Below are 19393 nucleotides of genomic sequence, written 5' to 3'. Positions count from 1 at the left end.
AACACGAGAAATGTGCAGGAAAAGTATCTTGTGGAAATGCAGTCATCACGATTGGACAATGGAGCATGGAAAGGAAGTTCTTTCTGATAAAAGCTACTCTGAAGTACAAGGGCAGAGGGTTCATTATGTGTAGCGGGCAAAGAATGGTGGTGGTGGTGATTATTGTTTTGAGAGGAAGTACAAATGGGCAACCATCCCCTATGAGCAAAGAATGAGCTAACAACTTTAGCACATTTAAAATAGACTGTAAAACACCCTGTGAAGAAAATGTTTTGTAGGTGTTTGATGCATGAAGAATTGGGACCATTAGTACCAGTTGACGCAATGATGAAGTCTGACCAGAACGTCCAAACGCTGGAAAGGAGAGTTCTTAGTGATCTGCAGAAGAGGTTTCCAGATTGTGACAGAATTTTCCACCAAGATTTTGCTCCTTGCCATACTTCAAAAATGATTAAAAAATTCTTAAGTGAGAACAATATTTATCTTTGAGTGGCCACGGAACTCTCCTGACGATATCAGAAAATGTGGGCTATTTGCAAAAGATAACTCAAAAACTTGACTGTTTCACAAAAATACATAATTATGAGAGAGTCTTTAGTTACAGTGTGGTTTCATGAACTTCAAAATATACACTCAAAGCTTGTGGAATCTATGCCAAATCGTGTAAAGCAACTTAAACAGAAAGGAGGACATTAGCTGTTAGCAAAGATTAATACATACCTTTAATCTTTGCTAACAGCTCGTGAATAACATACATACATACATACATACATACATACACACACCTTCATTATAGTGTTATGTGCAAACCTCTTGGTGCTATTTGACAGGAGTAGGCTATGTGCCAACACTGGGCTTCACCCTCTCCCTTCCTACTATCATATATTACATCATTCATTTCTTCCCATTAACTCTTCTGATGAGGTTCATGTCAGGAAGGACATCCGGTCGTAAAAACTCGCTGTGAAGTTTCATTTCACTTCATTCATGAGAAATGGGACAAGGGTTGGACATACATACATCTAATTGCCATCACAATGTGTCAGTGAATTTGAGGTTCACAATCTTCTGTATTGGTAAACAGTGGTTTAAAACAGCTTAACAATACCTAAATAGTGTATCATGATTAAAATAAACTGAAGAACTAATTTATATTGTATTGATTAGGTGGATCACCTCATTTATCTAAAATAATTAAATAGTGTCAAATCAAAATGTCTCCACATAGTAGTTGATGCTATACAATCATTATTAGGGCCCAGATGTTTACAACACATCACATTATTTGTTTAAATTATTTCCATGGAAAATATAAGTTAAGCATGATTTTATCTATGGTGACTAAAATTATGCAATTTTCAGGGGTCCTATGAAGTTATATTTTGTTTTTTTTAACATTTTTTGTCATTTTCCAGTAATTTTTCATATTCTGGTCATATTTCCCTTGGAATTTTTGTATTTTTGTCATGTTTTTATCTTTTTTCTTCCATTTTCGCATACCTGCTTGCATTACATGTAATAAATATCATTTTTGGTCTGTATTGATGATATTTGATTGAAATAATAACATTAAGTTATTTATTAGACCACCTAATCAATACAAAATCGTCTTGGATGATTTACATAAATTTGTTAGCTAATAGTGGTACATGTTTCGCCTTCCCTGAAGGCATCATCAGCCATAGTCTTAACCTTAAATTAAAATTAAGCATCTAAATAACATGTAGTAATGAAATGAATTTTAAAATTGAATAGATTTGAAGTAAAATAACATTAAAAATAACAATGATGGTTTGAAAATACAATGTGATGAGATATAATAGTGGAAGTATTAACAAAATTAACATTAGAAGGCTGCTAAAATAAGTACAATGGATAAAACAACAGATTGTTATACAACAAGTAGTAAGATTGCATAAAAGTAAAGTTGATAGCCTGGCGGTTATAATTAGACGGTGAAAAATCGTATATAATCAAAGTAAAGAAGAGAGAATAAAAGTCAAAGTTAGTCGAGAGATCCGAAGTTAATCATGATCTTGAAGATAAAAGACGAAAGTCAGATGCATATGGTGAAGTTGTAGAACACGTTGAGGATATGAAGTTGGTGAATAGAAGTTGAAGAACAGTTTCAAATAGGATCACTATGGACCATCTCAAAATTTGAAGTGATGTTCATATGTTGTAAATTGTGAGTTTGTAGATATTCTAGTTGAAAAAGCATATAAAAGTGGAATCTGTAAAAGGAAGCAAGAAACGTAGAGTTAATTGTGTGAAAAGATATTTGAAAATATTGAAGTAGAATCGTGTGTACTTACCATTTGACGGTGACAAAGATAGCTTGTAACATTATGAGTTAGAAGTATTTGCAACAGTAGACTTCTTGCTACATGTGTTATAACTGAAGTTTTGTGCTGGAGGGGGATCTGTTTGCGTTGACGTAACTATTGTAGGGGGGCTGCTATTGGTGGGAGGGAAGGAAGAGAGTGTATTACTGCGCGTGTTGTAACGGTGTAAGGCTACTGGAGGGAGTGATGTTACGGTGGGTGTGGCTATGGGTTTATTGGTTGTATTTGAATTAGAGGTACTAGCGGCGGGGGGAAGGGAGGGGGGTATATTAGCTGTAGGGGAGGTGGGAACTCTAATTGATGTGAGGTTGAACAAATTCTTAAAAATCTTCAACCTTGAACAAATTCTTAAAAATCTTCAACCTCACATCAATTAGAGTTCCCACCTCCCCTACAGCTAATATACCCCCCTCCCTTCCCCCCGCCACTAGTACCTCTAATTCAAATACAACCAATAAACCCATAGCCACACCCACCGTAACATCACTCCCTCCAATAGCCTTACACCGTTACAACAGGCGCAGTAATACACTCTCTTCCTTCCCTCCCACCAATAGCAGCCCCCCTACAATAGTTACGTCAACGCAAACAGATCCCCCTCCAGCACAAAACTTCAGTTATAACACATGTAGCAAGAAGTCTACTGTTGCAAATACTTCTAACTCATAATGTTACAAGCTATCTTTGTCACCGTCAAATGGTAAGTACACACGATTCTACTTCAATATTTTCAAATATCTTTTCACACAATTAACTCTACGTTTCTTGCTTCCTTTTACAGATTCCACTTTTATATGCTTTTTCAACTAGAATATCTACAAACTCACAATTTACAACATATGAACATCACTTCAAATTTTGAGATGGTCCATAGTGATCCTATTTGAAACTGTTCTTCAACTTCTATTCACCAACTTCATATCCTCAACGTGTTCTACAACTTCACCATATGCATCTGACTTTCGTCTTTTATCTTCAAGATCATGATTAACTTCGGATCTCTCGACTAACTTTGACTTTTATTCTCTCTTCTTTACTTTGATTATATACGATTTTTCGCCGTCTAATTATAACCGCCAGACTATCAACTTTACTTTTATGCAATCTTACTACTTGTTGTATAACAATCTGTTGTTTTATCCATTGTACTTATTTTAGCAGCCTTCTAATGTTAATTTTGTTAATACTTCCACTATTATATCTCATCACATTGTATTTTCAAACCATCATTGTTATTTTTAATGTTATTTTACTTCAAATCTATTCAATTTTAAAATTCATTTCATTACTACATGTTATTTAGATGCTTAATTTTAATTTAAGGTTAAGACTATGGCTGATGATGCCTTCAGGGAAGGCGAAACATGTACCACTATTAGCTAATAAATTTATGTAAATCATCCAAGACGATTTTGTATTGATTAGGTGGTCTAATAAATAACTTAATGTTATTATTTCAATTACCTGCTTGCAGTCGTCTCAAAGAAGCATTTTTCACATTTCCTAATTGTTGTCTGTAATTTCTTACAACTATCTTTCTTAGAAATATGTATTTATGTGAATTAGGAGGGTAAGCTGTATAGAAACAGACAGATGAGTAGAAAGCGACAGATGTAAAGGAAGCAAAAGGACAGCTGATGATGGCTACTGTCAGGTTTTGTGTGAAGGTCAACCACCTCTGTAAATACTGTACCTTTAGCAGGTGGAATTATCTTCACAGGGGTGACCGCAGGCTCAGTTACTGGACAGATTTCACTGTGTGTATGTATGATCGCAAATATTCTCAGTTCATTAAATGCCAAAAACCAACGGTTCGATAAGTAAAAAATTGCGAGTATTTGTACGGGAGTCTGGAGATAATCACTTCAGTACACATGGCACTATTCTGTTCTGTAAGCTGTGCTAAATTAAAATAAAAGCTAAAAAGCAGTTTAATGTTGAACAACACTGCAGTACAGCAAAACATAAAAACAATTTGGCTCGAAATGTTACATCACAGAACCGTCAACAGCTCCTATTTCAGAGGATTTCGTCACCGTCAATGACAAGCAAAGCTTCAGATTTTAACAAGGATTTACGATGACATCTGCTGATATTGAAATAATAACAGTAAGTTATTTTATTAATTTGACCATCTAATCAATACAATAAATCTTTTCTTTGTTGAATTACACTGATATGTTCATTAAAATGGTACATGTTTCGCCTTACATATAGGTATCATCAGCCATGGGTTTAACCTTGAAATAAAATCAGGCACCTGATTTACATATAATAGTACAATGTTGGCTTTAAAGACTATGCTATGAGTGAGAAGTATACATTTGGTGAAAGCATTTGCAATAGTGACATTGGAAGACTACTCATCATCATCATCATCATTTCTCTTTATCCAGCTGTAGCCGGGTAGGGGCAAATATGGTTCCTCTCCACTTTCTTCGGTCTTTCCACCACTCCTCCTCCAACACTGTGTCCCAGTCCAGGTTTCTATTATTATAAGTAAAATGAATAAAGCAACAGTTTGTTATAGATAAGTGGTAGAATTGCTATGAAATGATGTTGACCAACTGGCGGTTAGAACTAGATAATAATGAGAATGACGATCAAAGTTGTATTTTTTTTTAACACAATGTTGAAAGATGGTCAAGTGACCTGTAATTATTTGTTTACGTAAGATAAAAGTCAAAAGTCAATAGCATTATGGTGATGTTGTGGTTCACTTTGATGAAGAAGTACGAGGTTATAGTTGAAGGTTAATATACAATGTTGATATTGGACCTCTATGGACCATCTCATTTGATATGATGCTATAACGTTGTTAAGACAATTAGGTTTGTTGACATGCCGGTCTAAAAGGAATGTGACAGTTGAATGTAGCTAACGTGTTGAACGTTGGATCAAAAGTACAATCTGTAAAAGAAAACAAGAAATGTGGTGTTAATTTTATGAAATGAAAAAAAAAAAAATTGTAATAAATTTTAGGTGAAAATCGTGTACACTTACATTTGACGATTGTAAGGGTACCTTGTTATGTTATGAGCTAGAAGCTGTTGACGACTGTCAAGCTCTTACTATGTGTGTTATAGCTGTAGGTTTGTATTAGAGGGGAATCTGTTTAGCGAAGACGTGACTATGGGCTTGTTTGTAGTGAGGGAGAAAGAGGAAAGTGTATTGCTGCGCGTATTGTAGCGGTGGGATGCCGATGGAGGGAGCGGTATTAGAGTGGGTGTGGCTATGGGTCTATTGGTTGTACTTGAATGGGAGGTACTAGCGGTGGGGGGAAAGGAGAGGAGTGTATTAGTTATAGAAGAAGTGGGAGTGCTTATTAATTTCAGGTTGAAAATTTTTAATATATTGGAATTGATTCTTGTAGGGAGGTACTAACAGTGGGGGGGAGGGAGGGGAGTGTATTAGTTATAGAAGAGGTGGGAGTGCTTATTTAAATTTAAGGTTGAAAATTTTTAATACAGTGGTGAGGGGAATTAATTCTTGTAATAGTAATAATATCTGTTCGTACAAGAGGCTTTTTTTTTATCAATGATATCGTTTAAATTCTTATCTTTATTAAACTCCTGGTCAAGGAATATGAATATATTTTCGTATTGTCATGAGTTTACTTTTTTCGATTCTTTTGAGGATATAAAGGTCCTGTTCTACTGTAGTGAATTTATGCCCTGTATCCTTTATGTGGTTGGCCATTGCAGAGAATTTATTGTGTCTCTGTGCACTGTAATGTTTGGCGTATCTGGTTGAAAAATTGTGGCCAGTTTGGCCAACATAAGAAAAATTACATGTAAAGCATTTTAATCTGTATATACCTGATCCACGGTAACAATTATATGTGACGTTAATAGAGTTATGATTAAAGAATAAGTTATGATTAGTGTTTTTTGTTGTATAATATTTTTACATCGTGCTTCGTTAAGGAATTGTTAATTGGATGAATGCTATGGTTAGTGAACGTGAATTTAGCGTATTTTGGTTTGATGGGTTTTAATGGAGTTAAGTTTGTAGCTAGTTTTAATTTGGTTTTGATGATGATTTTATTAATTATATCCATATTAAATGTGTTGAATTTAGCTATTTCTTTAATGAATTGTAATTCTTTTTTTTAAATTACTAGAAGACATAGGGATTTTTAATGCCCTATATATTAGACTGTGATAAGTGGCTTTTTTATGTGAGTTGGGATGTAACAAATCATTTTTTATGGTTGTTGGAGAAAAGGTGGGCTTTCTGTATATTTGGAAGTTGAACTTGTTTGATACTCGTGTGATTTTTATGTCTACTCTCTCCAAAATTACCCACATTCTGAGTGGCAAGCCGGCAACATTCCATGAAGGTGAGCGTCAATTGAACTCTAATGATTTGACTTATTTCAAATATGCCCCTGCGATGTTGAGTGGTCTTTTTCCCATTGCAAGTCTATGTTGTGCGAAAATAAAATATCATTCCTATTTGAAAACTTTGAAAATGTATGTAATTTTTGATTGTAATTCTTTCTGATTGCCCATCAAAACGTGACATTTATTTCATTCTGCGCAGAGTTACCTCTGGATTAAGTAATTAAATAAACTGAGAATATAATAAAATTTATATTATTATTATTATTATTATTATTATTATTATTATTATTATTATTATTGAATGTGATAGATTTTTGAAGAATATTTTCAATATAATTTTAATTTAAACAGTGGCAAGATTTTGAAAATTTTAAAAATGTGAGCAAAATATAGTCATATTTATTGTCATATTTTCATACTTTTTTAGGTCATAAATGCTTGCATATTTCTAACATTTTTAGGTCATAAACATCCGGGCCCTTATCGTTATCATCATGATCAATTCTTTACAGCACATTTGGCTTCCTACCTTGTAGTAGATAACGAGTGCAGCTAAGAAGACACCGAAGCTCTGAATGAAGTCTCCCACCACGTGTATGAACGCAGCTCGAACGTTAATGTTCTGTTCGTGGCTGTGGCTACTGCCTCCAGACTCCCCTTCGTGAGAGTGGCTGGACGCTCGACCTCCTCCATGAGAGTGGCCGTGCTGATGGAGAGTCAGGCCCATCCTGACGGACAGAGATACATAACACAATGAAAAAGAGGATATAGAAAAAACTTTTTTTTCACATTTCTATGAACAGAAAACTGTTCAATATACATTGCATTATAAGTCATATCAACATGACAGAAAAATGAACAGGAACACATACGAGGATAAACATGACGATAGGTCAGCCTCAGAAGAGGGAGCCAAAGACAAATATGCCAACACAGAAGGACAAGGACAATCTCCACATCTTCATACACTGCGGTAATCAAATAGATTGTCCAGCTCCGTGGCTAAATGGTTAGCACGCTGGCATTTGGTCAAGCGTTCTCGGGTTCAAGTCCTGGCTGGGTCATGGATTTTAACCTTCATTGGTTAATTCCTCTGGCCATCCCAGTTAGGGTTCCTTCCTCACAGATCGGCTCGAAGACTTGCACCAGGTATCTGTGGAGGCCATATGCCGTCCTCGTGAATCGCAGTTTTCCTCACCCCCCTCAGCGAGCTCGTTTCTGCTTCCCAACTTCATCAGGAAGCTGGGCTTCATCACTCATTGATGAACCTTCAGTTTTCATGTGGGAAATGTAGGATAATGTGATAAACATGAGAAAAGGGTCATATGCCATCTCTAGATACTGAGACATTCATAGTTTTCACAGGTGAATTTATCTACACCAATCAATTTGAATAGGACAAACCAGAAGAAGGATTTGACATCACCTTTCAAGATCACCTGGTTGCACTTCAGCTACATAAGCAAGAAAAAAATCAGCAGTTGCTGCACATCTACATAGTTCATGAAGTATCAAATACATAAAATTCTCTCACCAGTTTTCATAAATATCCAAAAGGGATTAAAACATTTTAGAAATTTTTTGGCATCAATTGACACGTTGACTGTTTTGCAAGTCACCAATGCCTTGCATTTTTACTAGATGTCCCGCTCAACTGTGGTGGACAATAGGAGTCATACATTTTTCATAGAGTACTACCGTTCTGTAGCAGTTATTATAGTCTGGCGGAAATCTGTTGTGACAGCGTGTGAAGTAACTAAAGGGTTTACAATTGAGCATCTTTTCTATGCAGCATAATGGTAAGAACATTACTTATATGATGATTTCATCATCTTATTCTCAACTATAAGCATAGAAAGCTAGGGAATGTCAATGTAAATTGTTTCAGATGAAACGTAGATTAGCAGACTTCTGGCTACCCAAAGAGTGTTCCAGTTCGGACTCTTCACAACGAACCAGGAGATCTCATTTAGAGAAACCATTAAAGGAGTCAGATATTGAGCATCTTTTAGGATATGAAGATGTCGAATGTAGTGATATTGAGAACCCTCATTTTTTTATTCAAGTTTGTCATCTTCACCGGCGTCCTCTAGAACTGACACAGAGGTAAATGATAGCCACAGTGAAAGTGACAGTGAACAAACTAAAACAATATCAGGAAAATCAGACTGCAGTTGGGGTGACATACAGTAACCAGGAATGATTTAGGCTTTCACTGTTTTTCCTTGGGGAAGCAAAGGTTCAGATGCAGTTATAAAAGAGACAGCCCAGTGATATACACACTCACTTCGTGGATGACATTCTACTAGAAATGATGTTCAGGAAACCAACAGGTGAGCCATACAATTTAAACATCATAAAGAGGAAAGCATGTCCAAAAGTTTGAAATGGAAGTAAACTAATACTGAAGAAATGAAACAGTTTCTAGGAATTATTGTGTGTATGGGCCTTGTTCCTCACCTAATTATCAACTCATACTGGTCCAAAAATAATTCACATGATTGCTTCCTTCTTCTCTTGATAGTCTGGCACTTCGTAGACAACAAAGCGAACCATCAACCAGGCGATCGTCTCTATGGAATCCAACCCCTGCTTGATAAATAAAACCAAAAGTTTGGTCATAAATGAAATGGGGGTTGCTTGGAGAGGCCGTTTAGTTTTCAGAATATACATTCCTAACAAAACTAACAAATATGGCATATAAACTGTGTATGAAAGAAGGCCACATTGTCAGATGAAGATCTATGCAGTAAAATCCAGTGCGAGTGAAAGCGGAGCGGGTTGTGCTCATTCAGTTACAATGGAACTTCTAAGTGGATTTCTAAATGAAGGTTGTATCCCCTATGCAGATAATTTATCTGGCTGAAGAACTTCTGAGGAATGAAACATTTGTATGTGGGACCCTCCGTAACAATAGATGTGGACTACCATTGATAGTGAAACAGAAAATGAAGAAAGGAGAGGTGGTGGGTGAGATGTGTCAGCATGGTACTCGAGTCATCAAGTGGGTTGACAAGCGACCTGTTCTAGTGCTTTCAACACTGCCGAGCCACAGCGACTGTCTAGTAGACTCTGAAAAGAAAAACATAGACAGTGAACCAGTCTGGAAGCCTCTCTCTGTTCTTGATTATAATGGAGCTATGGTGTGATGTATCCAAACATTTACCAAGGCCGTTCTGATGATAACTTCTTGCGCTACTTTCCTGTGCCATTTTAATCCTTTCTGCAGATCTATTTCTATTTCAGGGACCAAATGTCTTCATATTATTCAGATCTGCAGAAAGGATTAAAATGGCACAGGAAAGTAGCCCAAGAAGTTATCATCAGAACGGCCTTGGTAAATGTTTGGATACATCACACCATGACATCTGCGATAGTGATGGGACATTCGATTCATTTTACTGATTCGATTTGTTTGATTTCGTTCACGTTACTGAATCGATACAGTGATCCGATTCACGGCACATTAGTCACCGCTCCTACTGCAGCTGTGTAGCATGTGCTGGTAAGACAGCAGCAACAGCATTCAGTGCTTGCAGCTGCCATCTGGTCTTCATATTATGAACTCCTTTCTTAGAAAAAAATGCTAGTCACTCTTATACATCAAAGGTTTCCGGCGACGCAGGGTGGGAAATGTTAGGATTAGGAAGGTAGCAGCCATGGCCTGAATTACGGTACAGTCCCAGCATTTCCTGGTGTGAAAATGGGGAAACTACGGAAAACATACTTAACGGCTGCTGACAGTGGGATTCAAACCCACCATCCCCCGAATGCAAGCGCATAGCTACGCGATACTAACCGCACGTCAACTCGCTCAGTCATTTTTGAAAATACATATTTTTCTATCAGCTGAGGATTTTTTAAAATCGTCATATTTTGTATAGGCTACCCGAGATGTACAGTAGCCTGCTGGTTTTCTGATTCAACATACTGTTGGTTAAGTTATTGCGTCTGTCCACATATGATTGAAGTCTTGTGCAACGATGTGACATATGAACTGAGAGAATACTGAGCCGTTCTTCCCAATATAAAATAGGTACTTTTCAGTGGTCATGAGCATGACTCATAGTCATAGGGCAGGCTAGAGTTCAGTTTAATTGTCAAATGTCAACTGTTATAATACTAAGATTCATTAAACTAATAAATAGTATAACCTAATAGCCTACCTACTTACTAGCTCCTTCAGAATTATGTTTTGACTACCTTTTTAAAAGTGCAAATAAATCCATCTATTATTTAAACCTCCCTGTAAGAAGAGGACAGTGAATGCAAATGGGAATTATTTTCAAATGAGCCGAGCTCGAGAGTCCATTATAGCATACGATTCTTTCAGTGAACCATGGCTCGCTGTATGTCTCGCTGCAGCGGAAGCTCGGCTCTCCGCGTGTCCAGTGAGCAAATAAGGAGCCGTGTGTATCTTGTGTCTCACTGAGCCGTGCTCGTTCACGATTCTTTCGGTGTGCCATGGCTCACTGTATGTCTCGCTGCAGCGGAAGCTCGGCTCTCCACGTGTCCAGTGAGCCGATAAGGAGCCGTGTGTATCTTGTGTCTCACTGAGCCGCGCTCGTTCACGATTCTTTCAATGTGCCATGATTCACTGTCTCGCCGCAGCGGAAGCTCAGCTCCCCGTCAATGTCCATTGAGTGCACCACTCAGCACTGTCCGCTGGGTGTAAGCTGAATCGTGTGCCGTGAGCTCGCAGTTCCTATGAATCGATTCACTCGGACACTTGAATGAATCGATACACTGCTTCGAATCATGCATTCAGTAGCCAACACTAATCTGCGAAAAAAATGCCACTACTGCAATTTCAAGTGAAGGTCGCAAGAAGCCTGGCCGGACCGTAGTCGGAACATGTCGTCAATCCTGGAAGGACGATGCATAGTTTGCTATAAAGCTCAGCAAGAATGTGGCACATCAAAACACGCTGACATGAAAACAAAACAGGTGACAATGTACTGTGAGGAATGCCCAAACAAACTGTTCATGTGCATTGGGTGTTTTAATAAAGTTCATGAATGCTGAAATTGAACTGTGTTCACAATACAAATTCTTGTATAATAATAAAATGAGGGTAAATAATTTTTTCTTCCTACAATTTGGCTTCACGTCGCACCTACACAGAGAAATCTTATGGCAACAATGGGATAGGAAAGGGCCAGGAGTGGGAAGGAAGCGGTCGTGGCCTTAATTACGGTACAGCCCCAGCATTTGCCTGGTGTGAAAATGAGAAACCATGGATAACCACCTTTAGGACTGCCGACAATGGGGTTTGAACACACATCTCCCGAGTGCAAACTCACAGCTGCGCGCCCCTAACTGCATGTTCAACTCGCTTGGTGGTAAGTACTGTATTTTAGGGAATTTCGATATCAGTGAAGAACAGTATTCATTTAAAAAATATTATTTTAAATTTTATATGCAGTGCCTTTGTTATAAAGCTAATATGTTCATTTATTGTTTGTCTAAATATGCATTTCATCGTTGGCCGCTACTCGTTTCAGAGAATATGTTTCTCTCCTGCAAGTCTTCTTAAAGTCTGTTGACTCTGTGGAGAAGTTGCTAATGACTGATCAAGCCAATTTTCACATGAAACATGCGGCCACAAAGGTCACATCTAAAGGTGCATTTATACTCGTGTAAATCTACCTTTATCAACATGTAGAAAGGGAAAAAAACTTCATCACTGATCCGTATTGAACTAATAGTTACAATGCTAAAAAGAGAAAAATGTTCCACCTTTGCACAGGTGACTCATGGACTTGCCACTAAACCGAACGCTGGTGGATCCCCCTGCCGAGGAATGCGAGACCTTGACAATGACTTACAGCAGCCAGTCTCATTATTTCGAAGCAATGCACTTTCGCCATTCACCAGGGCGTGCAGAACTACTTCCGTAGCACGAATCACACGTGCCTCGTGACACATCAGTGACTCATGACGCACTCATGCTTAATGTCAACAGTGCAACAATAGCAGCAAACATGTTAGTAGATCCTCAAGACATACTCAATGATAAAACTGAAAATGAATATTAAAAACAATATTAAGCTTTAGCAGCTACTACATATTTCTGAGACGATGCACACGTATAGTTGACCCTACACAGATGTAATAGGTTCATAATGAATATCCCCTATTCTTCAATGCAATAATTTATTAATCTTTGAAAACAACTGTCTTTTAAGTAGAGCAACAATTGATTGTCACCATTTCACCACCTGACGATAGAGTATAAGCTCTCAAATACGACGTGGAATACAAATAAATAAAAAAATGTGACTGGTAACAATTTTAATTACTGTATTTACAAACGAAAAGAATAACCGTCTATCATAACATTTTAGGCTCAGATCTGTATCTGGTCACTAATCTGTCTCAAGTCTTATCCCTGGCTTTGACAATAAGAAAGTGATGACGTACGAGCGATGTTACTAACATCGTTCTCTATGCAGCCAGTTCTGATGAATTGTGTGAAGGTGTTGCTGCTGTACACAGTTCAATGGGCTTGGCATGCTGATATGTAACAGCACATCCCAGCTTGGTGAGGAAAGCAAGACTTAACTCGTCACTTTCCTAGTGTGCCTCGCTAGTAATACCAGCTAATGGTAGAAGTGTTGGGGAATCAACCAACCTTTGGGTTGAGGGATCAACAAACAAACAAACAAAATCTGGTTCCAACATTCCTTGTGAGAGTTTAATCCAACTCGCTCTCTATCATTGTTATCAACTACTATTCTTAGGTAAATGTTCAAAGAATTTGAAGGAATCGTCCTTGCAATCCTTCAGTGTAATTACTTCTTTCATCCAGTTAGAAAGTATTAGTGCCGGGTGTGTCCGAGGACAAGTCCGGCTCGCCACGTGCAGGTCTTTTGATTTGACGCCCGACCTGTGGGTCATGAGGAGGATTAAATGATCACAAAAACCCAGCCCCCGTGCCAGAGGAATTAACCAATTATCGTTAAAATTCCTGACACTGCCAGAAATCGAACCCGGGACCCCTGTGACCAAAGGCCAGCATGCTAACCATATAGCCATGGAGCCGGACGTTAATGATGATGAGGTAGGAATAAGATGAAACTCAATGTTGGCATACAGCCTACTCCTGCTGAACACCAAGGGTGGACTGATGTCCCAAGAAACAACACAGATAGCCTTTTGAGAAAAATAATATGTCTAATGAGTCCCTTCTGATATATTCCAAGAACTTTTAAAACAAACTTACACAAGATTGACAGCCACACCAATAGCTGATGTGATGAGCATGATTTCAGCATCGATATCATAGTCATCAGTGACTATCCGTTCAATAGCCATATAGACCAGAATACCCGTGATAACCCATATCATCAACACCGACGTGAGAGCTCCAATCACCTCGGCACGGTACCAGCCGAAGCTCATCCTTCGTGTCGCGGGTCGGCTGGCGACCCATAGGGAAAACAGTGAGATCATGAAACTTGCAAAATCTGTGAGCAAATGGGCAGCATCGGTAGCGATGGCCAGGCTGGACGATAAATAGCCACCTGCAAAGAAAAACAAAGGAACAGTGGGTATGCAACGAAGTAAAAATCGTTACTAATATCCAGAGTAAGTTACAAAATTGTAGTGGAAAGAGAATGAACTGGTGTACATCAAAGATAAGAAGGAGAATACAAATAAAATAAAGAATAAATATTATGGCAAGTGATAGATATCTGATTCTGGCCATAAATACTGTTGTAAACTACTAGCCAACTTCAGCCAATTTTCTCATGTCTTACGCATTAACCTCCAAAATGATTTTGTTGATTGAATGTCTTTTAATTATAGAGTGAGGTGAGTATGAAAAACGAGTCACAGTAATAGTGCTGCGCAAGGTAAGACGACAGCCTTCAGATATCTTTGATATTCTCTAGGAGCTTGGCATGAGCAGAATCATCATCTATCAAACAAATAATAATGTTATTTGCTTTACGTCCCACTAACTACTTTTACGGTTTTCAGAGACACCGACATGCCAGAATTTAGTTCCGCAGGAGTTCTTTTACGTGCCAGTAAATCTACCGACACGAGGCTGACGTATTTGAGCACCTTCAAATACCACCGGACAGAGCCAGGATCGAACCTGCCAAGTTGGGGTCAGAAGGCCAGCGCCTCAACCGTCTGAGCCACTCAGCCCGGCCCTTAAAAAATAAAGAAGCCTTGAAGGCTGGTGAAATTCTAAGCCCTACTTAAACAGTACACAAAAAATGGTCACTCTGGAAAATTCTCTCTACTGATTACTCAAGAACGCTTGAACCATCGAAATGATAATATAGTCACAACTGGTCAATTGGCTCTGAAAATCCATCTAGCATCACCGATGGTTTGGCAAGGCATTTCTTATAACGCATTTTGGGACATTTACTTTTGCAATAAAAGTGTAAAGCACTTAAAGCCCTTAAATCAAACTTTATGATTCTCCTTCAGTAGGAAAGTCCAAGACCACTCAGGAATGGTTGTAGGCAAATATGTCTGATTTCATTTCTGTTGCTGATTGGCCATCTGGCAGTCCAAGTATCAATTATGGTCGGTGCTTGAGAAAATGTTGTGCAAGAAGAGACATCCTTATAATGACAGCCTAAAAAAAAATAGTCTTGAAGACTGATGGAGCCAATTTTCACTGCTATGTGTGACACAATCGATGTGTGGCCTGGAAATCTTATGTTTGAGAACTCTGTGGACATTTGGAATAGAATGTCTACAGCATAAGTGCATGTTCTTCCATACCTAAAAATTGTATTTCTGTTGGTAAAACACTGTCATTACAGAGTACGCAATGAGAGGTCAATATGGGAAGATGAAGCAACAGAAAGAGGAGACTAGGACAGATGAGATAACACTAAAGGAAATTAAGGTGGTACTCATGTTTGGTGTACAGTTTTGAACAGAAGTTTGAGGAATATCCTGAGGATATGGTGGCCACAAGTAATCTCCAATGAAGAGTTAAGAACACATCAAACGCCCATTGATATTGAGATGTGTCGTAGGAAAGGGAAGTGGATTGGGCACACATTGCAGTGAGATAAAGACAACATAGCAAGGCAAGTCCTGGAATGGAACCTACAAGGTGGCACGAGAAGAGGCAGACCAAGGAACACATGGAGGAGTATAATGGCAGAAGGGGTGGAGAAAAGAGGGAAGACCTGGGTCGAGATCAGGACGATGGTGCAGAACAGAGTCCGGTGATGGAAGTTCACTGATGCCCTATGCTCCACTTAGGAGAGGAGATACAGGAAATAAGTCAAGTCATGCTTGGTGTAGGCTAAGTGAACCTCAGGACCATATGAACCTCCAGAAGTAGAATTATAGTTCCTTAAATTTTTCAACTTTCTGATAGGGAATCAAGCCCATGTCCTTCTGGGTGAACCAAGCAAGTTTTTACTGCCTCAGCTAGGCAGAAAAATTAGAAGGTTATGAGTTCAGATCCCACTGATGCTGAATGGGCCTTTTTTGCTCTGTACTTAATATCTCCTCTATATGTAGTGAATACGACTTAATGTAGAAAGTTTGAGAACGTGATGGTGAAAATTAAATATTCAGCAAAAAAGTTATGATAAATATATGAGACATATGGAAATCAATGTTTTCACCAAGATCCTCTGGATTCCCAGTCTAAAAGCTAGTGTTTTAAACAAGGACAATCTATATGATTAACGTACCTATTACTTCTCCTATCATAAAGATGACACATAATATGCTAGCTATAATTAATTTTCTTCGCGCCTTCTGATCAACTCTCTCTTCTCTGCTGACACGATGACAATGTTCACCACCTGTAACACAGAGAAAGAGTCGAATTACACACAAGTCAGGTTAGTTTTCACTGACAAAATTGTGAAAATCAAGTTATTCATAGCAGAGTTACAACAGTAAGACCCTGTGAAATGGATGTATTGAGGATAGTCACAGAAGTAGGCTGTTTTTAACAGCCATATGTGCTATGAGGTTATCAGGTGGGTCAGAACTACTTACTAGTTAGGTTCCGAGCTGAGATGTAAACAGTGCTAGATGCTCCTTGGGTCAAAATCAGAGCAGAACTAGTTGGGTCTGATAGATATTACATAATAATATGTTGTGCTGACTATAAATCTACATAATACAGTATATTGAAATTTTCCTTCCCAATTTCTGCAGGCTTATGACTGCCATAAGTTAGGGACAGATATTTTTCAACAAAATCACTCTTACACACAAATTTAACATTCACAACATCATTCTAACTTCAGTTTAAATGTTTTTAACTACAACATACAATTTCAATAGCCATCTACTAAAGATGATCTAATTAGGATCAAAACAGGTATAGTTGTGACAAATGTGAAATCTAAGTTTTTAAATTCACATTAACCATAAGGAGGATACTGTTCAACAATAAACCATTGTTATAGTGATTTAAAGAATATGTATTTATACATTTTGATGATTTCTCTTCAGGACATTAGGCTGTGTTGATGTAAATATGCTGATGTTTCTACTACTGTGCAGTAGCCGTTCTGAAGATGAAATAACACAAGGAAGAAATGCACCTGTAGTTATGGCTGCGCTAATACCACGTTCTCTCTCTTTTGCTCTCTTATGGGCAGTACCTAGGCTTGCACAGTCTGATACAGTGTGGTTTATTTATTTAATCGTATGGTGATTTTATACAATATATATACACAAGGCAGAATCAAACTTTAAAGTCCATCCTTCTCAGCCATTCAGATAAACCAGGTGTGAGCGCGAACAAATCATCAGGAGTTCCAGGGTACGAATGAAGAGGACATCATTGGACCAGGTGCTCAATCGTCTGTTCTTCCAGACACATTGGTGAATTGATCCAGCCCCACTTGTACCTTAAATAATTGCAACAATCATGTCCAGTCCTTAGCCTGTTGATACGGCACCAGAGGTTCCTCGGTAGGTCAAAACCGTTTGGCTTCTTTGTGGGATCAAGATGGTGGGCACTTGTTCCCAATATTTTTGTTGATCACTTATGCTTCCAGCTTTCAGTTAGGTCAAACCCATCTGCAATGAGTTGCCCTGCAGTGACACTTGCTGGTCTTCTTGATTTAAGTCGCTGCTGTGACAGATGGCAGAATTCCTGGTGCAGTGGCAAAGAGGGTGATTCAGAGATTTTCTTAGCTTCCCTTAGTAGAGCTTGCTTCCGTCTTAAGTGAGGTGGAGGGATGTGACTCAGCACAGGTAACCAGTACCATGGAATTGATTTCATGGTACCAGTAATGCAACGCATTGTATCATTCAATTTTGTGTCTACCTTCTTCACATATACACTTTCCGACCAGACAGGAGCACAGTACTCAGCAGCCGAGTACACAAGGCTAATGCCAGTTAAACATAGACAATCAGCAGAGACTCCCCAGGAGGTACCACAGAGCTTATGCAGTATGTTGTTTCTTGCGGCGACTTTATGAAAAAGTTTAGTGATGTGCTCTTTGTAGCTCAGGATTCTATCTAAAGTGATTCCAAGATACTGTGGGAAAGGGTTATACCTCAGCTTTCGTCTGTTGAGCAGAACTCTTGGTTTGTAGTTTGCAGCACGATTTGCTAGATGGAAACAAGAGACTTCGGTTTTTTGTTGCGCTGGGGATCAATCTCCAGGTCTTAAAGAAAGTTGACATCTTCGTAAGGTCCTCCTTCAGAATTTGTTCACCATCTTCAAAGTTATTACTCTGTGCTACCAATGCGATGTCATCAGCATATATGAACTTGGTTGATGTTGTGTTTCACTAAGCATGCTAGATATTAGATCCATGATTTCTCGACTTGGTACAACTTGCAATAGTTTGTAATCAGTCCCTGTCGCCAAACAGTGCCATATGCACCTGTCAAGTCGATGAAAACAGCTGTTGATTTTAGTTGTCCTTGAAAACCAGCTTCGATATGTGTAGTTAGGGCAAGAACTTGATTGGTGCAGCTGCGTCCATGTCTGAATCCAGTTTGTTCAGGAGGAGTAACAACTTCAGTGAACATATTCATTCAATGGTGATTCGTGCAGACATCGCCAAATTTTGTTATTCTTTCAAACTGAAATATTTTTCATGTCTCATGCGTTCAGTCCGCCCGTTGTGGGCCAGGTAAATGAATACTGAATTTTCACGATCGCACTGTAATCAAAACAGACTTTCAAGCTATTAGGTTGTGTTATGTACATTTGTGATGGCAGTAGTCCCAGACCTGTAGCTTAGATCCTTTCCAACAGAACAAGGATGACCTAGGCCACCATAGCTCATTGGTAGAGTAACCGACGCAAAATCGAGAGGTTATGGGTTCGGATCCTACTGGTGTCCGGTTGGCCATTTTTGTTCTGTACTTAACATCACTTCTACACACACTAAATGTACATAACACGACCTAATAGGTTGAAAGTTGATTCGATTACAATGCGGTCGTGAAAATTCACTATTCATTGGCCAGATATCCGTTTGCAGGCGGCGACTGAAAAGCATACGAGGCAGAACTACAGTAGCAGGACTGCTCTGCAAGCTATAGACATTGCTAGTATGCTTGTGGTAACCTCGTGGAAGGCACATATTTGGATTGTAACATACACCGGTCTCTGTGCTAATCATTTTTAAATACCTACATAAGTGAATAGTGGTTAGCAATATGAAAAACAGGAGCTACAACACACAGTTTAAATACAGCGAACATGTTTGCGGAATATAACAGCAATCG

The 19393-nt window shown here is 38.5% G+C and overlaps 1 protein-coding gene across 4 annotated transcripts in view; it reads right to left on the bottom strand.

Annotated features, from left to right (window-relative positions):
• LOC136879262 (proton-coupled zinc antiporter SLC30A2) overlaps positions 1-19393 on the bottom strand; it is a 280390-nt gene that overhangs the window by 28591 nt on the left and 232406 nt on the right. For all 4 annotated transcript variants that reach the window (XM_067153078.1, XM_067153081.1, XM_067153079.1 and 1 more), the window contains exons 3-5: positions 16375-16488; positions 13917-14217; positions 7221-7419 (exon numbers count right to left, since the gene is read on the bottom strand). In XM_067153078.1, coding sequence (XP_067009179.1) covers positions 7221-7419; positions 13917-14217; positions 16375-16488 — 614 coding nt within the window. The remainder of the gene's footprint in view (positions 1-7220; positions 7420-13916; positions 14218-16374; positions 16489-19393) is intronic.

Source organism: Anabrus simplex, chromosome 8 (assembly GCF_040414725.1).
Source record: "Anabrus simplex isolate iqAnaSimp1 chromosome 8, ASM4041472v1, whole genome shotgun sequence".
In the NCBI taxonomy this organism is placed as follows: domain Eukaryota; kingdom Metazoa; phylum Arthropoda; class Insecta; order Orthoptera; family Tettigoniidae; genus Anabrus; species Anabrus simplex.
Note: the sequence above shows the minus strand (reverse complement) of the source record. Positions and strands in the feature narration are given on the sequence as shown.